The 19,406-nt window shown below is 42.0% G+C and overlaps 1 protein-coding gene across 1 annotated transcript in view; it reads right to left on the bottom strand.

The window, feature by feature from the left end:
* SYNE2 (spectrin repeat containing nuclear envelope protein 2) overlaps positions 1-19,406 on the bottom strand; it is a 261,213-nt gene that overhangs the window by 84,431 nt on the left and 157,376 nt on the right. Inside the window, exons 63-72 of the mRNA XM_028101704.2 lie at positions 18,296-18,406; positions 14,302-14,388; positions 10,796-11,026; positions 6,797-6,979; positions 5,679-5,807; positions 5,007-5,128; positions 4,712-4,853; positions 3,155-3,286; positions 1,407-1,559; positions 1,072-1,281 (exon numbers count right to left, since the gene is read on the bottom strand). Coding sequence (XP_027957505.2) covers positions 1,072-1,281; positions 1,407-1,559; positions 3,155-3,286; positions 4,712-4,853; positions 5,007-5,128; positions 5,679-5,807; positions 6,797-6,979; positions 10,796-11,026; positions 14,302-14,388; positions 18,296-18,406 — 1,500 coding nt within the window. The remainder of the gene's footprint in view (positions 1-1,071; positions 1,282-1,406; positions 1,560-3,154; positions 3,287-4,711; positions 4,854-5,006; positions 5,129-5,678; positions 5,808-6,796; positions 6,980-10,795; positions 11,027-14,301; positions 14,389-18,295; positions 18,407-19,406) is intronic.

A 19,406-nucleotide genomic window follows, 5' to 3' on the forward strand; every position in this document is an offset into this window, starting at 1 on the left:
AGAAGTTACTTGTCCTTTAATATTTGTGCTACCGGAAGTTTCAAACATATACCAAAATAGCGGACTCCCTGCGTCACCATCACCTGGCTTTAACAATTACTGACTTGTGGCAGGTCATCTCTGCTCTGTCCCCTCCCCTGAGCTTTCTTGACCGTACCTGATCTCCCTCCCCTCAGATTATTTTGAAACAAATCACAGGTATCTTATTTCATCAGTGTAAGTTTCAGTATGTATCTTTAAAAGATGAAAATTCTTCCCTTTAAAAATACTACAGATCAACAATAATTCCTTAGTACTATTAACTGTCAGAACGGGTTCACATTTCTCTAATTGCCTATAATTTTTCTTTTTGGTTTGTTTGAATTGGAATCTAAACGAGGTCCAAAAGGTTGCAATGGAATAGCAGCAGGCTCCCCAAGCATCTCTCTTTTTTGTTCCTGGGATTTTGGGTGGGATGGTGGAAAAACTAGGTCTTTTATTCTACACAGCTTCCCACCATCTGGATTGGGCTGACTGCCCTCCCACAGTGCTGCTCAACATGCTCTTCTTCCCTTGGGTCTATTTTACTTGGATTCTAGAAGCCTGATCAGATTGAGGTTTGATTTTGTGGGCGAGACTCCTTCATAAGCAGTGTTGTGTTTCATTTCTTTTTCTGTAGTTAGGAAGCTATTAAAATCGTCTGTCTGCCTCAGGTCTCTCCTTCAATCCACAATAGACAACGGCCAGATGAATCTACCTGAAACACACAGACTGTCCTTTCTTTGCTCAAAAACTTTAATGGCTCCCTTTTACCTAGAAATCCTCCCCTATGACGCTCATTGACCGCTAAATGGAAGAGAGGAAAGAAACAGTGTGTTAGCTCGATCTAACAAATTCAAACCATAGCTTTGGGAAGGACCTCGCTTTCAAATGGTCTTCAACCATGTGCAGCAGAATTAACCTAGAAACCTTCACAGAGAGAACATCTCACCACTTTCCTCGGCAATCTCTATTCACGAATGCTGCCAAGAATAATGGAATGGGAGTTAACCTAAAACAGTGCCAAAGAAAGCCGAGTGTCTAGCTCTGTACCTGATAACTGCGGTTATAGTCGAGGCCAGCTTTCAGGGATTTGCTTTTAGAGGCAGCTGTGGCCTGGGTGTGCTTCAGGTAGACTTGGAGGTTGTCAAAACACTGAAGAAACAAGCTGGTATTCCTCCCGGGCCAAGTCATGGCTTTCACGAGGTCATTCTTCTTGTCACCCATAGCTAAGTAAAGTTTTTTCAATTCAAGAGCCAGTGTCTGCAAAGAGGAGAGGGAGGAAAACACAGTGAATGAAGTCTGACCTTAAGAGGCTTCAGCTCGGGCTTAAATGGTGGGCTGCCTGCAGCAATGGCCAACACATGGGCTTGCTAGAAATTCCTCACCTCGTAGTGCACCTGCTGAGCACAAACATCCTCTCTGAAGAGCCCAGGTGTCTGCAGCATCTCCTCCACCCTGCCAAGGCACTGACTGAGGGTCAGAAATAGCTCAAATAATTTTTTATCCAAATTTATGTATGTTTCTTCTGTCATGTTTTCCTGAATCAAGAGGAAAAAAAGAAAAAAGAAAAATCATTAGGATTCCTTGCCTTCCTAAGCCTGAATTTTCCCTGATTTCTGTTAAAGTTTACAATTTACGTTATACTGTTTTATAATTGGTTGTTTTGAACACTCTGCAAACTAGGTAGAAGACTGAATAAATAAAATTAAGATGTTAACTCTGAGCAAAACAAGTTTATAAGAAACTCAATGTTAGGCAGTGAGTTGACTATTGAAATGGAATTAAAAGGTAAATCACCAAATGAAGGACTTCCTTAAGGGGCCATCCAGGTGGAAGTGTGGTCCCAAGTAAAGCATACTGTCCCTCTTCCCACTGCTCCCTGCCTCCAACATTTTAATGTAGGAGAAAGTAGGTTAATGAAATCAAGTGTGGCTTGGAGAAGGAAAAGAAGTCAAGACATCTGAAGGGGTTGATTGGAAAGAGGTACAATATTTCAAAGATAGGAATGGCAGGCACAGCATGGTGACTATAGATAATAATACTGTATTGTATTTGAAAGTTGTTAAGAGAGTCGATCTTAAAAGTTCTCATCACAAGAAAAAAATTTTTATAACTCTATGTGGTGATGGATGTTGGACTTATTGTGGTGACCATTTCACAATAAATACAAATATCAAATCACTTTGGTATACACCTGAAACTAATAGAGTGTTATGTGTCAGTTATAGCTCAATAAAAAAGGATCAGGATGGGCTGTGGAGCAGGGGGCAGTTGGAAGTGTCATTTATGGGCTGACTGTGAGAATTAAGGCCCCCTTAGATGTACGACTCCAAGGGGGGGCGCCTAGGGTTGTGCCACTGTGCCCTGATGAGTTCGGGAGCCACAGATCTCCTTAGGTTTTAGCATAAGCTGCTAGAACCACCCCTTTTTCTTTACCCACGATCACCCTGAATTCTTGACCAGTTACAAGTAATTTAGAAGCATGCCAAAACTGTAATCAGCCCAACCTGGACTCTGTTTCCTACCATCTTCTCTGGTGGACACCTAACAATATGCACAGCATACCATTTCAACATTAAATCTAGTCAAGGTTGGAAATCCTGTCAATACTCCCCTCCTTCCTCACCATTCCAATCACAGAACACCCCTGCGGACAATACTAATCAACAATGACCCTTGTTGGGGTGCCTGGGTGGTGCAGTTGGTTAAGCGTCCACTTGGTTTCGCCTCAGGTCATGATCTCAGGATCCTGGGATTGAGCCCCCCGTTGGGCTCTGTGCTCAGCATGGAGTCTGCTTGTCCCTCTCCCTCTGTTCCTCCGCCCCCAGCCCCGCTCTTTCTCTAGCTCTAAAATAAATAAATAAATATTTAAAAAACAAAACAAAAAAACAATGCTTCTTGCTCCTGCCAATCCTGGATGTGGGTTCAGAAGCCTTTGTACATGATGCTCTAGGCAGCCACTAACCAAATGTGAGCTGGCAAAAGAGATAGATTGTCTTTGCAATTCCAGGACCCATTCCATTATGTATTCTACTATATATTCAATAAAGACAATTATGACTGATTCACAGCGTCCCATTTCCCTTCTTCTTTGATACCGCAATGAGGAGAATACGTAACGTGACGTTGCTACCTGGGTCTGCAGATTACTGGCTTCTTGACGCAGGTCTTCCAGCTGTGTGGTGTATGTTTTCAGTTCTTCAGTTGTTGGGTATTTAAAGTTATACACACTCACACTGGGCAGAACACTCATATTTGTGGCAACCTATATGAAAAAGGGAAGCCTTATTACCATTCGAGATCCTGGTGATGTTAATGGAAAACAGCAAAACTGCCTTCACATGTTACCTTCACGTCAGGGTTTCTGCTATCTTGTCACTTGTCAGACAAAATAGTTACATCTTAAATATTGTGGAAAGGTGATGAAATTCAAAAGGTCATGAAAAGGTTTACTGAGACACTTAAGGGTCCATTTAGATATCAAAATGAGGGAAAAGAAACCATCACTTGAAAACCAGAGTAAAATCACTAATCCTTCAATTTAGTAGACATAGCCCTCATGTTAAGAGGTTAGTGGTTTCTTTTCCCATTTATTGGGAGGCCCCCGGTATATGGTCAACTCTTAGAATAGAACACAGTCACCTCCAGGAACAGATTTGCATCTTGATTTGCCACTGAAAAACGAAGTAAGTATTAAAAATGCGCTGTGACTTCAGCAGAGAGAAAGGTTCAGAATTCATTCCTTTTTCAAACTGGAAAACGAATAAATACAAAGGCCCAGGGTGAGGTGGTATCTGACTCTGCTTGGGGAAAAGAACTCCTGAGGGTGTTCTACTGTTGGAAAAAGAACAATACACATGGTACAGTGTGTAAGACAAGGAGAAACCAAGACTGAAGCCCTACCAATGAATTTAACTCAACATTAATAGGTCAAAGAAGGTTCTCGGCAGAATAGAGCTGAAAAGTTCCCACCAGGCTGGAGAACTGTGAAAAAGGTGGTAAGTTCTACTGCTTGAGTGCAAAGCTGAAGGCAAAAGCTTGACTGCTGTGACGGCTGTGCCATGTTATTCTGCTCACAGGCTCCCTGGTTAGAGGGAAATCCAGCAGTAGCTGGGGCAGTATGAACAAAACCTACAATGGCAGTAAGAGAGCATGTTGATGGAATACAGGGACCACTGGAACAGGGGCTGGAATCTGGCACTGCACATTCCAAATTAGCTCTTGATGAATGAATGACAGTAATACAGCACTATATTGTTTTTAAAGTGTTTTTTTAAACATATATTATTCATTCCTTTATTCACTCAACATATCGAAACTGAGACTTGAAAATGTTTTGGGTACTGTGCCAGGCACTCAAATGTGAACCAGGCAGACACGGTCTTTTCTTCCCATACCACCCGGTGGGGAATACAGACAAATAAACAGACACACAGTATGGTAAGAGCTGTGATTAGGGAAGCTCAGGGTGCCACAGAAGCACAAAGGAGTGGCCTCTACTACAGATTTCCAGAAGGGTGAAAACTGGTGAGTCAAATGAAAAATGCACTGGGCATCTTTGCTTTCTGAACATAAACTACTACATAATGCAGAACATAGATGTGTATTTAATGAACGTTTGTTCATTAAAATATTTTCAAAGATAAACATGCTTAATTATTATTTACACCACGCGCAGGCATGCACTGACCTGAGGCTGCACCTGCTCAGATAGCGGTAGCCCGAGTTTTGATGAGAGTTCGTGATGTAAATATTGCCACTTATCCCCACTTCGGCCCTGAGTTGACAAGACAGAGTCTAGAGCATCATTTTCAGGACTTGATGCCCTACTGCTGTTAAAGGAAAATAAAAGGTGAAAAGAATCATCAACATACAGAAATTTTATTACATTCAGACAATGTTTTACAAGTGATTTAAAAAAAGAAATGCTCTTAATTCTCCCAACCATACAACTTGCTGAATGTCCAACTCCAAAAATGTTTTACCTTTCAGACGATTTCTGAGTTGTATCTTTATCAGGTTGGCAATGCTGGGGCCCCATTTTCTTGGCATTAAATTCGATGAATTTGATGAAATCTTTCTGTTCCATTGGTTTTAACTCCAGAACCTATAATTGAGTGAGATTCAAACAGTCCAGTCAAAGTTTTCAATTAATGCCCAGTGGTTTTTCTGTTGAGATCTCACTTTGAACCACTTCCTGATTTATTATTTACTATTTCCCTTTCTTGCTTGTTTGTTCTCATTAACTTTTATTTCTCAAAAACCTACTTAAAACATTCACACAAGGACCAAGTATATCTCACAATATATATTACACACATGGAAAATCCCCCAAAATATGCCAACACATTTTGAAATAATAGGGAAAGAGGTATTACAGTTACAGAGGTAAGTAAGTTCACCCTGAAGAAATGTGCTTAGTTTGAAATAAGGTGCAAGTTAATAAAGTAGCAAAGTTAGAGCATCCCCACCTGCAGAAGATGAAAGCAAAGCAGCTCCCGCGGCACATGCTCAACACACAGGAACAACTGTATATCACACTTTCCATCCAGTCACGTAAGAAACCACCCCAATGGCAGTTTGGTACTTAGTTCAAAGGGAGATTCCATGCAGAAAGCTTTATTCTTATCCTTACATCTGTTAGGGGCTGCAATTACCTGTTGCTGCTGGAAATCTTTTTGTCTGCTGAACTGTGGCCTTTCAGTTACAGTAGATTCAAATGTAGAAAGGTTATCTGGTTGGAGATCGTTTTGATGCTCTAAAGGTTTCTTTAGAGTGGCAGAATGCTGCAAAAAATTTTATGATGGCAGACTATTTAAAAAAAAAAGACCCACTTTATTTCAGTTCTAATAATGAGACTACATGATGGAAAAGTTTTATATAAAGTGACTGTATTTTGAAATTTACTGTAATTATATACCATGATTCCATGTACTTATTTCAAAACAACTGCAAAAAACCATTATATTTGATGATGGGGGTCATCTTCTTCAATGTAATTCATCCAATGAATTACTAAAAGCCAGGAAACGTACTGTTTTTCTGTTTCAAGAACAAAGTAAACAGACAAACAAGAGATATAGTTTTATGCTTAGGCATTCAAATTTCCCTTATGTCCAGAATATTTTTTAAAAGGAGAGAACCACATGAGGACGAAAGGGAAGTACAGAGCCTGTGTATCTGCAGCCAATCCTATTTCTTTGAATGTCCTCTGAGTAGGAACCACCGTCCTCTAAGTATAGATGCAAATCTTATATAGTAAGACCCTACCCATAAATGCCTATTTGCGTTTATAAATACAGAACTCTTTCAAAAGTCACAAGAACACTGTAACTGTACAACACTTTAGTCAGTATATATACTTGTAAATGAACTAAAAGACCCCAGAAAGAGGTTTTATATTCCTGATGTCAAATTTTAATCTTTATAAGAGCTTTGTTTTCCAGTCAATTGGAGTCACAAACTTCCTTTAAAACTTATCTTTCTTCTATGAAGAAGGCTTACACCACCTCATTACTAGCAAGAACGATCAATCCAAACAAACCAATCCAAACCAAACCTACGCTGTCACCAACAGCCTAGGTAGGAAAACTGCAAGGTAAAACGGAATCAGTAACAAGAGTCAATACGACCATCCCTTATAGCTTTAAGAGGCTTCATTCTTTCTTATTTAGTGTAATTCTCCTGTAGCTGTTTCACCACCTCTGCCAGATTTCTTTCTGGTAGCTCTCCCATATTATCTACCCACACACGTCTACAGGTGGCTGTGTTTTACCTGGTCTTCGCTGTATTTCTCCTGAAGCATGATCTGGACTTTTTCCAAATTGCACTTGACAGTCTTTAATTTCACAGAAAGAGCTTCAGCCTCCTGCTGAGTGGCCCCGCTGTCTCCCGGCCCTCGGTCTGTGCAGCTCTCCAACAGAGAGGCAACCTTGTGCTCGATCTCTGTTAGCATGGCCTGGGAAACAAAATCATTTAAGTCTTCATGGTTTTGGTCTTGAACAAGCGTTATACTCTAAAATGAGTTAGATACACTCTGTCTACCTAATATATGTAACAAGTCTCAGAAACACAGATCAGAAGGGATCTTGGGAAAACAACAATTTCCATGTAATTCCTGAGCTTTTGGACAGGGGTACAACCAAACCAACCCCAACTTGCACATGTCACTCTCCAAAATAATCTAAAATAAGTGGCTCTATAATCACTTTAGAAAAGACAGCTAAATGTATCCAGCATAGCAAAGTGGTTAAGAACATAGACACTGGGGTGCCTGGCTGGCTCAGTTGGAAGAGCATGCGACTCTTGACCTCAGGGTAGTGAGTTCGAATCCCATGTTGGATGGAGAGATTACTTAAACAAACAAACAAACAAACAAACTTAAAACAAAAACAAACACAGACACTGAAAATAGACTGAGTTCAGATCCCGCTTAGCTGGGTAAACTTGAGCACCTTACTTTTTACATGAATGTGCCTTCAGTCATGTGTAAAATGCGGGTAATAACAGAACTTACCTCCTCGGGTTACTCTGAGGAGTTAAGAGTTAAAGTCCATGCACTTTAGCCAGCGCTTGACACACAGTCTATGGGCACGATCGTTATTCCACCCTTCCCCCCGCCGAACTTTCCTAACTTTTTCCTGTTGCAATCCGAGCGTCAAGTCGTAATAGAAAAAGAATTTCACCGAACTCTTGGAAGGTTCTTTCCCTTGATCTTTTCCTTCTCTTTTTCAAGTCCACATAAACTTCCAAAATATCAGAAGATGACAGAAGAAATAATTTGGAACCTAAAACACTTTGTCATTGATACAACCAGCCAACTTACACACGGATCTAAAAATAAATCAGCTAGCTGAAGTAGGTTTCCCTGTAAGTCACCGTCATTGTATTCTTCCCCAGCAGATCAAGTCTGCCCTCCTCTGGGGCTCTGAAGCCCAAACGGTCATGCCAATTGGCCGAGCACACAACGCAACGGCGGCTTTCAGATTCCCATTCCAGCACTGGGACCTTGTGTGCTAAAACTTGCTTTGTCGAAGGAAAAATTATCCTTAAAACACATTTTCAGGGGTGCCTGGCTGGCTCAGTGGGTAGAGCATGAGACTCTTGATCTTGGGGTTATGAGTTCAAGCCCCACGGTGGGTATAGAGATTACTTTGAAATAAAAAAAAAAATCTCAAAAAAGAAAAACAGGGGTGCCTGGGTGGTTCAGTCAGTTAAGCATCTGCCTGTGGTTCAGGTCATGATCCCAGGGTGCTGGGATGGAGCCCCTGCATTGGGGGGGTGGGGGTAGTCCCTGCTCAGCAGGGAGTCTGCTTCCCCCTCTCCCTCTGACTGCCGCTCCCCGCTTGTGCTCTCTGTCAAATAAATAAAATCTTTAAAAACAAACAAACACAGATTTTCAAAGAATATATTCTTATAACTCCTCTATCCAAGCAGACTTCTTGTATCCTCTACAGACTCTTCTAAGCTTAAACAATATGTAATCATAGGTTTTAGAGTGGCCTCAAGATGTACTATAATTTTGTGCTCCTTTTTTCCATTTAGCTATTTTATGTATACTTCTTTCATGTGTCTACAGACATATGCTTCATGATTCCCACTTTCCTAGCTGCAAGTTGATATTCCACGATTCATGTAACTTCCTTACTGGTTAAGCCTTTAAGCTGGTTCCAGTTCTTCACGTTTGCAATTAACACTGCCAGAAACATTTTTCTCCGTTCTGGGTTATTTTTGGAGGGTACATTTAAAGTAATGGTGTTATTAGGTCAAATAAGATGGACATTTTATATGCTGACAGCTGACCTCCCAAAACACTGAGGCAATGAGAATAGTACATCCAGACTTTTCCAGGATGATACAATTTTTGCCAATGTAACATGAGAACAAAACAACAGCTGTTTCGATTCATATGTTCTTAACAATCAAGGAGGAACATTTCTTCTCAAATATTAAATGACCCAATACAATTTTTTCTGGACTGATCTGTTCGCTCCTGTCCTTTAGACATTTTCCCACTGGGAACTTCATGTTTTTTACAGGCTCCTGGAAGGCTTTTTATATATTTCAATATTAAGTCGTATGTGCCATGGTGTTCTATAAATGAGCCAAAGATGGTCCCGGTACATTGGTCCCTAGGTTGCTTATTTTTTCACAGTAGGCCAGAACCATCAGCTCAAATCCTACTGGCACCAAACTCCAAGTGGGACCCCACATCTGCCCCCTATCATTAAGACACAACTCTGGGGCTCTAAAAGACCCTAGCCTCTGTTGCCCTTTGGAGCTCTCTGACATCACCTAGACACACAAGCCCCTCTGGATTCCCTGCTCCCGTGGGAGTTCCTTTGCCTTCCTCCCTTCCTTCCAGGTCGTGGTCCCACCTCCATTTCCTGCCACAGGGTCTGGGAGTGCCCCTGTACAGAGGGACTTCCCCAGGCCTTGAGCTCCCGCCAAAATGTTGCCCAAAGAAAGCTTGCTGTGTGCTACTGCCACCTTGTGGTTGTGTCTTTCCCTTGACAGCCCCCAAAACTGTCCTCACTACAGCCCCCAAAACTTGACCTCACTACAACGGGCATGAGAATGGGATTCTGGTGGTGACCAAGGAAATCAGCATGGAGTCTATCCAGTCAGCAAGGCGATCCATTGGCAAATCTAACCTGGAGGGCTTTAAGTGGCTGGGACTCAACATCTTGAACACCTCAGGTTCAATTTAGCACAATGTTGCTCTGTGCTGTAGTACCGTTTTTTCCAGACTTGCCTGTGCCTCGTCAGCCAGACCACAAGTAGTGCCAGTATTAAAGTGAACCTGCCCTATCAAGAGCTGACTTTTGGGGTCAGAGGTGGGGAGCTTCCTGGGGAAGGAGGTCAGCCTGTCCACCTGGGTACCCCATGAGGCAGGCGCTGGATACTGTAAGACTGTGGGCCCGAGCGGAGAAAGGGGATGACCAAGGATGGGCTACCCCCAACCCCATAAAGGGCTATTATGGGAGGAGCTCCCTGTGGCCGGGTCATATGGGGGTGCTCTGAGAGGGTGTCCTCATTCCTGGTGTCCGCTACGGCAGACAAAAGAGCCAATCAGGCATCTAACCATCCTTGGAGAAGGCACCTCAGGTATTGTGACACTTGATTATGCTGCGGAGATGTCGTCATTCTAGCTTCTCCCTGGAGGGAGGGACACAGAGATTCCAACCTTTGGGCTGAGCCAGCAAATGTTACGACTAAAGGCAAGGAAGTTTATATTTCTGCCCCCCCTTCCCCCCCTTCCCCAGCAAGAGTAGGAGCATTCACAGTAAAATGGCAGCAAAGCCCTTTTATGCTCTATCTGCGATCTTGCAAATCCGGATAGTCGGCTTCGTCTCAGAAGAATGAAAGTTCTAAGGAACTTATTATGAACACAAATAACAGGATTTACTGAGCACTTTTTATGTACTTGCTACACCCAACCCTGGTTCTTGTACCTTATCTCATTTAACCCTGACAAAGTCCTAGTGGATAACTGACCACATGAGGAAAATGAGGTGGAAAGTTAACGTCCCCAAGTTCACGGTTAATGTGACGGAGCTGGATTCCGAGCTCTTACCCACTACTGTCTCTCCAAATACTCTGCTTCCATAAATCGCCTCAAAGAATTCCCCTGAGAACAAAAACCTGAGGCCAAGACAAACACAGGGGTCAGTGTAACAGGAAGAAACACGCTGTTGCTTTAAGAAAACATCGCCCAGTCTTGGAAGGGGATTGGAGTAGAGGCCAGCCCTGACCTCCAACCCCTCAGCCTTACCTGGCACCCTACCAGCTGCTGTTCCACCAACTGCTGCATGTCTGCATTTAATGTTTCCGGCTCGAACGCCACGTTGGCTTGGTGCAGCCACAGCTCCAGCTCGGCCACCTGGGTCTTGCAGGCATGGAGGATTTCTGCAGGCTTGGGCCTAGATTGCTCCACCGTGGCCTCAAAAGCTCCTTGGTCGTCAGAAAAGCCCAGAGCGGCAGCCTTGAGTGGACGTGTGGCACCCTAAGATAAACCCAAAGACAATCCAGCAGTGAAAAGCCACGGAATCCTGAGTTTGCAGATTTGAGCTTGCAAAAGCCTGTGAACTTCCAGCATTTCCCCCAGTTGGAAGAAAACAAACAAATAAGGGCAGAAGAAGTAAGAAAGAAAAGAAAAATGCACCTCCACACGCATAGCAACAATCACGTGACCTGGTGCTCCAGGTTTCCAAGCAGCCAAGCCGCATGTACACAGGTGGTGTTCCCGGGCGCAGAGGGCGCAAACGGGCTCGCAGTTCATAAACAGCGAGTGGGCCCCAGGAGACAGGTGAGTGTGCGAGAGAGGGTGTGCACGTGGGTGTGTGCGTCTGAAACTTCGCAGCGAATTGGCCGGGGTTTGAATTTGTGTGACACATGATTAAGCAATGCTTACATTGCGGTGAGCTCTGATCAAACAGAAAAAAAAAAAAAAAAGGCTCTTTACACACCGGCTGGGATACAAGGAAATGTGCCACACACTTAACAAGTAGATTTTAAAATATTTTCGCTTTTCCCCCTCCCCCAACATACAATGCTATTACTCATCTAAATTTCCCCCTATTAAAAGTAATGCGAGTCAAGTAATGAACTTCAGTGGGGTAATCTGGAAATTTTTCTCCTATTCTTCAGAGAGTCCCTGAAACTGCTTTACACTGTCTAGACACTCAAATATTATTGAGTTAAGGACTAGGTGTTTATACTATAGTATAAAGAAAGCATGATGTAAGATGTGTTCTTATTGGAACACCTGGGTTGCTTAATGATCCAAAAGAAAAAGAGAAAAGAAAAATTTCTTCCAGGTACCAAATCAAGTATTCTATCAATAATATATTAGATGTTTTTAGGGACGCCTGGGTGGCTCAGTTGGTTAAGCATCTGCCTTCGGCTCAGGTCATGATCCCAGGGTCTTGGGATCGAGCCCCCCCACGTCAGGCTCCCTGCTCCGCGGGAATTCTGCTTCTCCCTCTACCTGACACTCCCCCTATTCGTGCGTGCTCTCTCTCTCTGACAAATACATAAATGAATCTTTTAAAAATACATATTAGATAATTTCAATTTGGAAGTAGAAGATTTGATACACAGATATATTTGCTTCCCACATCCTTTTCCAAAACATTGAAAGATCACATCAACCCTTCTAGAGAGATTCCTTTAGGAATTTGTGTTTTTCTCTACAAAATTATTGACCTCAATAAATATTTTATTGATTATGAGTATGATGAAATACGATGTTTTCTATATAAGGCTTTGCTAACTACACGTTAGCATCCAAAACAAAATTGTTCATAAACGTATACCCTAACTCAACTCAAATGCAGGAAAATTCCCAATGTCTACAGAATTTTGTTTAAACACAGAACTTCCAGTACAACAAAAGTAAACAAAATAGGCAAGTGGTAACAACAACATGCAGGGTGTGAAAATACCCATTTTTCACACACATGGTGGGTATCAGGAATGCTGTGTTCGCAGAAGTGTCTGAGTTGCACCTGTTCCCCTTGACCATCTATTAACTTCACAGAGGTGTGTTCTTTACTGACAACAAAACACTATTTCTCCCTTGCCTTCGTCGATATTTTTTTCAAGAATCATCTTTGTAAGGAAGTCTTCCCTTGCCTTGAGTTTCTCTGCACAGTTGGGTCTATACTTGGGAGTCACCTGGTTTCAATTTTCTTTTTTAATCCTGATTTCTTAAAAAAGAAACAGTTGTGTGATATTACTGCCAGACACCAACTGCTAGTCATCCGATTAATTCTTTTCTAGTTTTCAGATACTGCTATCTCTTGGCGGCAAAGACTTGGGGATCCTCTTTTTTGTCACCTGAGATAACAATCGTTAATATTAACTGATTAGTCTGTGATAACTGATTTACCGTCGACCTTCTTTCTTTATTCAAAAGCATTATTCGAGCACCCATCATAGACCACACATTTTTTTTAATGGCAATATTGAATTTCTTTCCTTTTTCACTAACTTACTGAATTAATGAGAAAACAAGGAAGCTGGATAACTAATCTGGGTTTACTTGCTAGTTATTTGAAACTGAAGAGAATCCAAAGGTGAACGGAAGGAAAAAAAAGAATATTTGCAACCATAGAAACTGCAATTGCTAAAGGTGGCCTGGGAAACCTGCCAGTAACCAGTTCACCCACCTCTTTTTATAGTCAAAGAAATCCAAGTTCATTTAACGCTTAAGCAATTCACCCACCTCCCATTTCACCACTTTGCTTCTGAGAAGCTCGGGCCCACATGTAAGTTACTTGCCTGAGGTCACACAGCTCTGCCATCTTTTAATTCAGAGTCCACAGTTTTTTCCATAATCACACCCCTGCTAAATATTTTTTCTAAATGATAGCCCCAAATTTTAAAAGCAGCAATGATTTAAGTGTTTTATGATTGTGCATGTCGGGGGTCTAAAAAGTATTACCACAAGTATTTCTTGTTAAAGAGAATTATGTCGTTTCCACCATGTAACTGTAAATTAATAATACCCAACCCTTTATTGGGCTTTGGGGCCAGGCCACCATGCTAAGTGATACACACACCCTCTCATTATTTCCCATCACAAGCCCTTATTATTCCCAGTGTATAGATGGGGAAACTGAGGCATAGATAGGTTATTCAAACCACCTATGGTCACCCAACTAGTAAGGGGAACCAGGATTCAGTCTCTGATTTCATTATGCCCTGGGATCTACAAGTCCACATTCTTCACATGACTTCTCCAATCTCTAGTATCTCTCTAGTATCCAAGTTCGGCTCTCTCTTAGTGAATGTCACACTGCTTGGTTTCTGCATCAACACACCACTGATCTAAGTAATAGGATTCAGTTAAAACGCAAGCTAATTTTCCGGTGGTGGCTGTATTTCATGCCAAAATACCAACCCTTTAAATTTACTCCTTAACATTTTACAGTCAATTCTACAAACATCTGCAAGTCTCCCCGCCGCCCCCAGCACCACCACACACACACACTTGTTACAGAAGAAAGAAGTAGTTGCTGGTGGAAAGGCTAGTTCATGCTGACAAATAGTGAGCAAGCGATAAATCCTTCCTTGTTCTGCACCATGCTTACTTTCTAGGTCAACATCTCATGGCAAATCTTCCAGTTTTCCAGGCTGACAGCACATATGAAGATGTTAAAGTTCACAAAGAACTCTTGGCTCAATATACAAAGTATTCCAAACACAGAAAGCTTCCCAGCTCTGGATGCTCGTCCAGGTACCTGAGCAGTTTGCTTGTTACCGACAGGGACTTACCTCCTCTGTTTGGTTGGGACCCAGTGAGTCTGGTCCAAGAATTTGTGCCATAGGATTATCACATGTGCTTATTTTCTCAGCTGCGTCCTGTAAAGAAAAGAACCAGAGGTCCAGAAAACTTCCTGCCCTCACTCCCATGTAAGTTACTCTTCCTGCACCGGCTCATTTTACATATCACCTGGTTGCAGAAATGTCGAGAAAAGTCAGGCGCATTTAGAGAAAAGTTGGTTCTGTAGGAAAAAAAATCAGCTTCCCCAGGTTTGTCTTTATTTGAAAGACTTAAATTTTCCAAAGCTCTCCAGTTAATGAGGAACATACAAGGAAATCTAAAGAATCCTGTATTTAAGTGGATTAATAGGGGAACTAAAATTAAATGAAGTTATATGATAAAGGCCACCTTTCAAATAATAGGGGGAAAGATTAACTTATTAAATTTGGGAATTACTCAGGCATTTCATGAGAAAATATAACCAAATCCTTGTCTTACTCCTAATAATGGATTCTAATTGTATCTAATATTTGTTTATTAATTAACTAATTTTTAAAGAGAGTGTGAGCAGGGCGGGGGGCCGAGGGGGAGAGGGAGAGAGAGAATCTTAAGCAGGCTCCACACCCAGAGTGGAGTCGAACACAGGGCTCTATCTCACAACCCTGAGATCATGATCTGAGCCAAAATCAAGAGTTGTACGATCAACTGACTAAGCCACCCAGGTGCCCCTCTATCTACTATTTAAATGTAAAAGTTACACTATAAAAATTCTTTTAAAAAAAAAAAGAGTGAATCTTTTTCTAATCTAAGAGTGGGGAAGGCCTTTTAAAGCATGCAGTAAAGGGAAAGAATGTGAGTATCAGCAACATAAAAAAATAATAATGTTTACCTTAAAAGCATCATAACCTGAGTTAAAAATGAAATAACAGACTGGGATAATAGCTTACCATGTGTTAATATCCTTAATATATATCCTTAAAAGTCAGTAAGGAAAATATCAAACCCTATGTAGAGAAGAAAGTCAAACGGCATGAGCAAGCAATTCATAAAAGAAGAATACAAAAGTAGGATTCTGGGCGGCAGAATCGGTTAAGTGTCCGACTCTTGGTTTCAACTCTTGGTTTCTGCTCATGTCGTGATCTCAGGGTCATGAGATCAAGCCCCATATCATGCTCCTCACTCAGCAGGGAGTCTGCTTCAGACTCTCCCTCCCTCTGCCCCTCCTCCCTGTGCACGTGTGCACACATGCTCTCTTTCTCTCTCGAATAAATAAACACATCTTTAAAAATAAGAGTACAGGGGCACCTGGGTGGCTCAGTCGCTTAAGCGTCTGCCTCAGGCTCAGGTCATGGTCCCAAGGTCCTGGGATCGCGCCCCGCATTGGGCTCCCTGCTCAGTGGGGAGCCTGCTTCTCCCTCTCCCCCTGCTCATGTGCTCTCTCTCTCTCTCTCTCTCACTCACTCTTTCTCTCAAATAAATCAATCTTAAAAAATTAAAAAATAAATAAAAAATAAAAGCAAGAATACAAAAGCCAATAAACACAGAGATATTCATTCTTAGAACATAAATGTAATTGAAACCACTGGATAAGTTTGGCTAAAATTGAAAATATCTCACATCAGTTTGCAGTCAAGAAAGCAACATTTCCATGCATTCCTGGAAGGAATAAAATGGATACAGTCTTTCTAGAGGGCAAACTTTCTAGTTTGATACTGTCTGTCACACTTTAAATGGATGTATACTTTGATTCAGCACTCCCACTTATTAGGTTAACCAAGGTTAAACAATGGGAAAATGATATATACACAAATAATTAACATCATGTGGTGGGAAAAGTATAATTGACCAATCTTGATTGTTCTACTTACAAGCTGCATAATCTGGGCAAGTTCACTGGGATTCTCTGTGCCTCTGAGGTAGGAATGTAACCTCCCTCACTCATGCATGTGATTACTAAACAAGATGACATATATAAAGCATCTAGCAGTAACTAACAAAATATTACTTTTCAGCTTCTTATACTGAAAACAAGAGCTGCTATTAGAAAGGTATGAACCAAGAACTAAACTAAAGCTTAGACAAAATTGGGAAGGGAGGTCAGGATCATGAAGAGTCTGGAAAGGCTAAGAAGACTGTATCTTACTCAGCAGATCATCAGAATCCATTAAAGATTTCAGCTTAGCAGTAAGGCGTTTAGGAAAAGTCATCAGTTACTATTGTATAAGACGTGCTCGGAAAAAGAACTGGAGGCTCTGAACTCAATTAGAAGGCTACTCCAAAAGCCCAGGGCAGAAGTCACAACTGCCTGGAACAGGATGACGGCAAAATCATGGGAGGAGAAGGGTGAATGGACATCCCTTGGCCACTGATTGGACATGGAAGGCAAGAGAAGTGAGGTACCTAAGATGGCTCTGAAGTTTGTCTTAGACTCTGAGAAAACAGTGGTGCCATAAACAGACACTGAGAAATTAGAAGAACCAATTTTGAAGGAAGGTGGTAAAATGAGTTTGAGATGAAGAAAACATATCCAAAAAGAGAAATCTATCAGCAAGGTGGAAATGGAAAACAGACTTAAAGGAAAAGTCAAGACAAGAGGCTTGCTGTGGGCATCACTGGCACAGAGGGACTACCAAACCCACAGGAGGAGATACAGCTGCCCTGAGGGAAATGAGAGAAGGAAGAGAGAGAACACTGGGCCAATGTCCACCATTATGCGGGAAGGGTGAGAGATGATAGAGGAGGGGCTGCAGGTATGAGACAAGAAAGTGCAGAATTAAGAAAGCCAAAGGATCCCCGCATTTCAGGAAGGAAGAGATGCTGATAGAGTCTAATGCTGGAAAGATCAATAAGGATCAGGACTCATAAAAGGACACTAAACTGATGTTCTAGAAGTCAATGGCAGTTTAAACACGGCCGGGGCAAAAATCTGATTACAAAAGGGGCCAACGGTGAGGAGCCCCAAGTAAAGACTTCTAGCCACGAACGAGAGGAAGCACAGTAATTGACCCCAGGAAGCAGGATAGAGAAAGCGAATGCATTAAAGTACCTTGCTGAGCCCAGTACAGGACATACACACGTAAAAGATAAAGTTCTTGCCATTCACCCAACTGTGTCCGTGTGTGCATAAAAATGTGGTTAAGTCCTAACCGAGGTTCAGAATGCTACCAGACTGAAGGGAAAGTGGAGGCTTCTTGGAGGAGGTGGAAGATGAGAGGGCCCCGGTGGATGAGCAGGTGGTCTACAGGCGGGCTGGGAAAAGAGGGGCATCCCGGGGATGCAAGCCAGTTTCTGAAGACAGTCTGGGCTTTGGGATGCTCAGTTTGTTTGGAAGGGCGGTACCAGGAGGGAGAAGACTTGTTAGAGAGGGAAGGAACCCATCAAGAGGCAGAGCCCAGTGCAGAGGTTTAACAAAAGGACTGGCCTAGGGGCTGGGGGGAGGGGTCAGCCCTGGAGACAGGAGCGCAAGGCAGATGGATCATAATGATGCTGGGATGTTTCAGGAACATGGGGAAAACATCGTTTTCACATTAGCTTATAATGATTTTCTAAGGTGAGGGCATTTGCCCTCTAGTTTGAGAGGTTGGAGAAGATTTGGAAGGTCATAAAGAGCAAAAAAGACATTAATACACATTATACACTACCTTGTTCAAAGAGGATTATGGGGAGACTCCTCCCCCAACTACTCCCAAAAGAGAGGTGTGATAAATGCTTTGAAACACTACAGTGAACTTTTAAAGAGGGGCTCCTTTGAGTTACCTGTTTTGTTAGTCCGAATTCTCACATATGGAGTTCTCAGAAAATACTCTCCTATTATCACTGAGTATTAATAAGCCAGTACTTGGCTGTTTTTGAATTTGTGCAGAGGTAATGGTGAAAAGCTTAAAAAAATTCAGCCCCAGCAGGTTCCTTCCCTAAGCAGTCTTTCAAACAAGAAATTCTTTGGACTTACTTCCTTTACTATCCCTGCAAGCCTCCAACCACCGAATGTATTATGCTCAGTATTACCTGGATGATGGTTCCAGAAGACGAGGATGCTCTATCTTCCTCCATGTCCCTATCATGCTTCCAGAGTAAAGACCAAGATCCAGAAGATGGCTCTCCTTTCTTATCTCCATTCTAACACAGTAATCAACTGATTAGCAAAGAAGTAATTTCCTACCATCCTAATAGCATCCTACTCATCTCTCTTGTAAAACTCGGTCTACCAGGCAGTATAACTGTAGCCCTTAATCCCCCACCCCTTCTATTTTTCACTTCTTTCTTTGGCTAAGCAAATCATAGGAGTCTAAATGTGGTTGCTCTTCCTGAAGCCTAAAAGATATTCTGAAAAGTTGGAAGTCAGCTCACATCACTCAAAAAGGATCTTTAAAATGGTGCTTTAGGAATTTAATCTGCTTTGGTAAAGGTAACCCTAAAATTATCTTTAAATAACGGCCTGATGAACATGTGTTTTTGCTGTTGCCAAAGACAAACAGTGGATATTATAAACATACCAGCTCAGAGGCAAACACAGGCCTTAAATTAGAAGCAGACTGCCAGGCATTCTATTCTTGGCCCCGGTTCCTCTGTTCTTGCTATTCCTTCTGCAGTGAAGGGACATACTCAGATTACGAAGTTGTCTGTGGTCTGAGCATAGAGTGAGCCTGTGATCTCCCTTGTCCTACCACTCGGTTCCAACCTGTCCCAGTCTATAGGAAAGCAGGTGGTTCTGTGTGATGGTGGAGCTACTGAACAATCCATAAAATGAGCAGAGAAAGTGTCTAGTGGTTACATATGAGACATAAAGATGACAAATTGCTGCAGTTTTCTTCCTTTTGGCACAAGACCCATCATAATTTTTGTTTTTAAAGTACAAAATGGAAATTGATACCAGGAAAGGCAACTGTCCATGTCTCCTTCAATCTGTTCTAATGAAGTTGTAAGGATGAGTGGTATTAATTAGTTGCTAACACACTCTCTATATTGGCAATGCTGTTTCAGACTAACAAATCTGGAAATAAATTCAACTCTGGAAAAATAAAGTTCTACAAAGCACACTAGGAATGCCAACCAAACAACATACTCTCCAAACTTCAGAGAATGTACTCAGAAGTCAGGATACAACCAAGAACTTCAC

This window comes from Eumetopias jubatus, unplaced genomic scaffold, assembly GCF_037043125.1.
Source record: "Eumetopias jubatus isolate StellerSeaLion01/CBP00866 unplaced genomic scaffold, mEumJub1_p1.0 scaffold_7, whole genome shotgun sequence".
NCBI classification, from domain to species: domain Eukaryota; kingdom Metazoa; phylum Chordata; class Mammalia; order Carnivora; family Otariidae; genus Eumetopias; species Eumetopias jubatus.